We start from the raw sequence: 6,745 nt of genomic DNA, 5'->3' as shown, positions 1-6,745 counted from the left end.
ATGAGCACAGAAAGGCGTTTTTAAGAAGGGAACAAAAAAAAAAGGACACCACTGGTCTGTAAAATCCCCTGCTGATAACTTGATGGCTGGAAAATGCCTGTTTGATTCTGAAAATAGGAAATTGGTTCCAGGTCCAAGGCTTTTGTCTAACCCATAGTTAACGACAAACCTGTTCTTCCTTTCAGTTAAATGTGTGTTTTTCAACATTACCTGGTTATACCCGATCCACAGTTCGTGCTTCTAGGTAAGTAATAGAATTGTATTTGCTTGTGAACCAGTCTATAGAAAGGGGGGGGATGTTCTTGCATGGGTGGCAGCAATAAAACTGGGCCCTGTTTTGACCAAGCCATAAGGTGACCCAGGGCCAAAGTCACTGGACACTCATGTGCTCCCATTCCCTCACTGGGCAATAGAAATGACACTTATTTTCTAAAAGCCTTGGGGCCCACATGTCATTTTAAAACAGTTGAAAACCTACACACTTTGCCTGCAGAGAGACCAGCGCAGTGATCATGTCACTGCAAACCACCTTTTCCCTGGCCTCCAATGTGACGCTGTTTGACCTGGCCGACGGGATGCAGAAATGTGTCAACTCCTGCAGGTCCTCTGCTGAGGTCTGCCAGCTCTTGGGATCTCAGAGGCGGATCTTTAGAGGTAAGCGAATGACCCTCTGGGAGGACCCCACCTATACAGTTAGGCACAGACCTTGAATGGAACTGTCAGGCATTCAGGGCTTAGGCCTAAGCAAGCTCAATCCAGAGCCAGCCTGTCTTTGAAATATGTGTTAAGCAAAGGCCTTCATGTGCGTGCACCTTTGTGCATGCATACACACACACACACACACACACACACGGTGTCTTAAAGTCACCTGGTCCTTGGCATGCTGCCCCTTCTCTTTCTTCTCTACATTGTTGGTGAGGGAAGCGATACAGAAGCTGATGTAATGAAGCAGAAATCACTCTTCTTTCCCTTGAGAGGTTCCTGTTCTCTCTGGAGAGACAGCCATTCATACACAGAACGTACAAGCTTGTCAGTACCCCAGACTTTCATCATGATATACCATTAAGTAAAAAAAGCATGTGCAGTATTACCTGTCTTTTTATTTGTTTGTTTGCAAGTCATTAACGCACAGAAACAAGACCAGAACAAGATAGGTCAGGCTGCTCATGGTGCCGTTCGTGATAATTTCCCCATTCTTGTTCTTGCTTAATCTATTTTTTGTCAAAAGCATCTACTGTGAAGCAGATGAAGAAAGGGATGAGAGACAAGTTCTGAAGGCAAATTTGGATAGAGGGGAGGTTTCGCCTCTGGGATGAGAAAACTCTGCTGGGCTCGGGGGCTTCCTCACCAAGAAGGCTTGTCTCTGGTGCTGTCCCATGAACAATCAAAGTGGGCTCTGCTTAGCTCATGTTACTACACAATTGGGATGTGGAATCTGTGGGCCTCCCATCTGGTGCCCAGACGCCAAACCTAAGTTGTAGGTAGCAGGTTTGGTGCTCTATCTTCTGGTAGATCCAGGACTTTTCCATGGGGGTAGGGCTTTGTGAGTGCTGGTCCCGAGGGCTCGCCTCCTGGGTCGTGCACTAGAGTGCCTGTGAGCCAGAAGTTAGCCTTTCACTCTGGGATAAAAACCGCATCTTTGGCCCATTTTAAGACTAGTTATTCATCTGAGGAGGGAAAAAAGAGCTAAACTTTCTAGAATTAAAGTTGCTATTATTCAGCATCATTGGAGAATTAGCTAAAAAGTTCATGCCTCATTATAATGGGCTCCAAACTGCGAGGCAAGAGCAATTTGGTTTTACCTTGTTTCTCTTGCCAGTGATTGAAACGTCCCAATTTTTCCTCCTTTGCAAGTAGGAAGGAAACCTTTCAATTCACTAAACACTTACGGAGTATATCCTATGTGGTCAGCATTGTACGAGGTTACTTTTTTTGTCTTCAGTAAATGCATTTCATGCCTCACAAATCAAGTGACCAGATATTTACATTTGTGAGATTCTGTTCAGAGCAGCCCTGCCCACTCTCTGACTCCTTCTCACTGCTTGGATGGGGCTCACAGGAAAGCTCCTGTCCTCCTTGCTTCCTTGCTGAGGTTCCATTCTTTTTTCTTTCTTAAGACTTTCTTTCTTTCTTTCTTTCTTTCTTTCTTTCTTTCTTTCTTTCTTTCTTTCTTTCTTTCTTTCTTTCTTTCTTTCTTTCTTTCTTTCTTTCTTTCTTTCTTTCTCTCTCTCTCTCTCTCTCTCTCTCTCTCTCTCTTTCTTTCTTTCTTCTTTCTAGCAATATTAGGTTCACAGCAAAATTGAGAGGAAGGTACAGAGATTTCCTATATATACTCCCTTGTCCCCTCACGTGCTGGTCCCCATAATTCCCCCTCTCCTTTCAGAGCCCGTGAAAACAAAGACAGCCAGGCATTTTGGCTGGAAACAGGCTCACTTCTCTGCTTTTCCTCCCAGGTCTTCTGCAGGTTTTGCCAACACATCCAGCTTGGCCTCCCACTCACCTTTCTGAGTGCTAGAGGGGTGGGCATGACGGGCAGAAGCTGTCAGGCTCTGGCATCTGCGTGCTTCCAACATATGGGCAGCGCCAGGACACGGCCACAATGAAGGCCAGTTTTCACCCTTCGATTCACAAAGTATCCACTTCCTCGCCTTTCAAAGAACTGCAGCTCTCCTGTCTCCAGAGGTTTAGAGTCCTTGGAAATCCCCCAGGCAGCGTCTCAGCCTTAGATTTACTTAAGTTCTCATTGTCTGTCTGGCGGATGTTATGCCCAGGAAGGACCATGGGAATTGTGGGTGTAGAAAAATCACATCGCCAGGCTTAGAATGAAAATGGGATTTTACGTGGTTCCGTTTGATGCCTTTATGATAAAATATTCTTTAAGAATTTTGAGGACAGCAGCTCCTCCATTGCAGAGGCAGAACCAGCTTTCCCTGTTTTCCCACGAATCCGCTCCGCTTCTGTGCAGGGAAGGGTGAGTGGCAGTCGCCAGCAAGCTGGATTAATGGGCAGGCTGAAAGGAAAACGTGACATTGGCTTCCAGAAAACATCTCATCAGGCCAGGCAACTCAGGCTGGCAGCCGGAGAGGACTAGTGCCAGCCTGGGCAGGCTTCTGCCCTGGAGGTGTTTCTACAGATTAAGGCTGGAGAACTGGCAGAACCTTCTGAAACTTTAGGTGAGGGATTGTGGAGCCTTAGCATCACTCTGGTGCCAGCTTCAGTGTTTGCCTGGTGATAGTTTCCATTTTTTATTTTTTTCCCTTAAATACAGACTTTTCACAATAAACAAAGGAAATTCTATCACACACACAAACAGGGTTCTGATTTAGCATGTCAGCTTCCACTGATAAAGGCAGGAAATTCGGCGTTGAGAACTAACATTGTGTCCTAAACTTACCTCCCTGTGACCAGGCCATCCACCAGGTCCCAAGCTCTCAGGACTCTCAGAAAAGGAGGTGGATACTGGGGCCCCTGTGTGGGTGTCGGCTTGTGTCACCAGAACCTGCCTGGGCCGGGACAGTTTTGCTGTGTTAAGAGCTCTTGGCTTCTGAATAGGTTGGTGTCTTCCTTAAGAAGGGAGAGGGGAGGCCATGTCTCACTGCACAATATACACGTCGCCCTTCCTCGGCCCTCTCCCCAGTCTGTATTTGATCTTGTCTGCCAACAACAGCATATATCAGGCTTGTCTTGCCCTGTACATGGGTCTAAATAAGTCACCCTGCACTCTCCATTTGGTTTCATAGTTTTATTCTATTGCCTGTGTACTCCAATTACATGTGTGGTTTTTTTTGGGGGTGGGGGGTCAGGCTTATGTTAGGTGGAAAAATGTACTCTCACTGTGTCCACTGTATACAACCTCAGACAGGGTCTGCATATAAATTTCAGAGAGGGTATGCTATGTACAGCTTCAATGAGGGCCACCTGCCCAACGTGAATGCTTTTTGATAATAATGAAATGGTTCATTGTCATCCATGAAATGAGCATGGCCCACCTGCCCAAGGCTGGACAAGGCCAGGTAAGAAATAGGATCCTAAAGTGAAGGAGGTAGTAAGCCTGTTTCTCTTGGAGGTGCCCCGGTGACGGGTGGTTTGAAGGCACCTTCAGCACGCATGTGTTGAGCACCGTGTGCGGACCGGTCTCTGTGCAAGGTGCTGAAGACCCAGAGATGAATAAGCCCTAAGACCCCATCAATGTAATGGGGAGGCAGACAGGTAATGATTAAATTACAGCCTCCAGGAAGCAGATTATTTTCTGCCTCTCTCCTCTGAATCGTCTGTGTTACGTCAGGTCACAGGCTGCCCTCCACATGAGCATGCTTTGTCCCTGTAGGGCACACAGACACAGAGTGGAGGCGCACTTCAGCTCGAGGCAGGTCTGAGTTCCTCTGTTTTCTCAGCAGAGCTTGGTCAAGGTTTCTGGGTTTGTGTTGATCTTCCCCCTGCAGTCCTTACAGGAGAAGCTACAGAAGACACCATACCTTCAAGGGCCATATTTGCAGTGGATGCTGAAGTTAGGGATAGCACCCTGTTCTGTCTGGTGTGGTTTCTTTGTCCCACGGCATGCCGTGTGAACTTTTAGTAAACAGGCCTGACACAGGGGAGGAGTGACAGCAGGCAGAATGGACTTTTGAAAGGAGCGTGCACCATGCAGACTTTTTGAAAAGCTGTTCCCAGAGCCTCCTGAAATAGAAAGATCATGCATCTTAAGGTTTGAAGTGGAGGAGGTTTTGTTTTGCTTCACTGTCTTGTTTTTCCATTCCAGCGGGCAGCTTATGTAAGCGGAAGACTCCAGAATGTGACAAAGAGACCTCCATCTGCACTGATCTGGACGGTGTTGCTCTGTGCCAGTGCAAGTCAGGCTACTTTCAGTTCAACAAGATGGATCACTCCTGCCGAGGTACTGCAGGTTTATGGGGGTGATATATGGGCTGTCCTGGGACGGGACTGATGCTTTTCTCTGCCCAGGGCTTTTTCTGTTCTAGGTATGACTATTCTAAACTGGGGGCAACCAGTTCTTGTTATTGTGCTCACAGAAGGATTGAATACATTATCTCCTTGAGATAATAGCATTATCTCTGACCTGTGCACACTGGCCTGACCACTGGCTTCAAAGGGAAACAAAGAGAATGGAATGCCTGTGGTGGCAACGCCTTTTCTTCTTCTTTTTTTCACCTTAAGGAAGTTAGAAAAATTATTGTTTTAATTCCCAAAGCTTTATTCCATTGTCTCCTAACCTTTTAAAATGGTAACACAAGCATGGAGTCAGGCCCTACCTTCTAGCAGCAGCTGTGGCTCAGTAGACAGAGTTCTGATGAGGCTCAGGGGACCTGGGTCAGAGCCCGAATCTGCCTCACCGGTCGTGTATAATCTTGGGCAAGTCACTTCACTTTGCTGATGAACCTCAGTTTCCTCTTCTGTGACATGAGTATACTGATACTTCATTGGATGCTCTAAGAATTAAAGAAGGCATCGTATATGGTAGTACTTTGTAGTCCATCAGCATTTGCTCTTATATTTGACTCAGGTTGCTGTTGAATTAATGAGTTCTAATTTTAAAGGTTTCATGAAATGTTTGAGGGCAGAAACCTAATTCTGCTAACCTTTTAGGTGACGCTTAAATCCATTCAGTTTCAGATTAAAAGCTGATCGATGAGCGTAGTGCTTTAAAATAAAATTAATTCAAATGCAGAACACTGTGCATCCTGACTTATAAAAAACTGCTGCGGTGGGTGATCACCAGAAAAATGAAGCAGTGTAAAGTCCATAATGTAGCTTTAAGCATTGCATCACATTAGAATGTGTTTGGCACACTTTCCCTGCTCAGTCAACACCTGCTGGTGACAGACATACTGGAATCCGAGTAAAAAATCGCATACTGGGAAAAGGTGACATGCCACTTATATCTGTCAGGGCTTCCCATTAGAGGACTCATTCCATCAGGAGAGGATAAAAATACATTTCAGGGCAGTGCTCTCATCTTGAGCTTCAGACCCTGCGACTTAGGCTTATATACAAAGGGCTTTGAAGGTGCACGCCCTTGGCTCTGCAGGCCAGCCCTGTGGCGGGTGTTGAAGAGGAGGGCCCGCTCTCCATGGTGGGCAGCGGTCCTGACATGAAGCTCCACAGCGTTTCTCAGCGCCGTGTTGGCCTGTTGCTTTCATACAAAGAGATGATGCTTTCTAATTCTATCTTATCTAGTTTAATGCAAAGTGTTCCTCGCTCTTCTTAGAAACGGGGCCTGGGAGCCCCACTTCATATGGGAAGGTGACCTCTGCTAAAATCTATGCGCTGGGACACTGTGAGGCTGGTGGGAGGGAGAGGCAAGGTGGGCATAAGTGTTGGCACCAGTACACCATGCTTCTGGAGTTTCCGATGGCTTCAAGAATGGCCCTGCCACCTTTGCTTCTCGCTCACTCGTGCCATTTCCCCTCTATTTCCGAGACAGCAATTCGTTTGTATCTCTTACAGACTAGCATTAGCAGTAGCAGAGCTGTCAAAGATTTTCCAAAAGGCAGTGACACAGGCATTAGCAACCCTGTATTTATCAAATAATGACCCAATAGGCAGCATAAAGAAACATTGGTTAGCTTTTGGGCTCGTTGAGGCCCTTTGAAACCTCATTTCTGCGGTATCTTTTTTTGGTTAGATTTTCATCTGTGGCTTCAGGCCTCTGATGAGTGCCTTTGGGAGCTCCTTGGGCCACAGCCCTGTTGACTGGGTTCTGATGGGTTGACAGTGACATCTTCTG

General features: G+C 46.5%; 1 protein-coding gene across 1 annotated transcript in view; it reads left to right on the top strand.

Moving 5' to 3' along the window:
• Positions 1 to 6,745, top strand: part of HEG1 (heart development protein with EGF like domains 1) — a 57,184-nt gene that overhangs the window by 25,012 nt on the left and 25,427 nt on the right. The window contains exons 10-12 of the mRNA XM_025052136.1: positions 186 to 244; positions 494 to 654; positions 4,760 to 4,894. Of these exons, the coding sequence (XP_024907904.1) occupies positions 186 to 244; positions 494 to 654; positions 4,760 to 4,894 (355 nt within the window). The remainder of the gene's footprint in view (positions 1 to 185; positions 245 to 493; positions 655 to 4,759; positions 4,895 to 6,745) is intronic.

This window comes from Pteropus alecto, unplaced genomic scaffold, assembly GCF_000325575.1.
Source record: "Pteropus alecto unplaced genomic scaffold, ASM32557v1 scaffold251, whole genome shotgun sequence".
Lineage (NCBI taxonomy): Eukaryota > Metazoa > Chordata > Mammalia > Chiroptera > Pteropodidae > Pteropus > Pteropus alecto.
The sequence above is the reverse complement of the archived record's forward strand: the minus strand, read 5'-3'. Positions and strand labels throughout refer to the sequence as shown.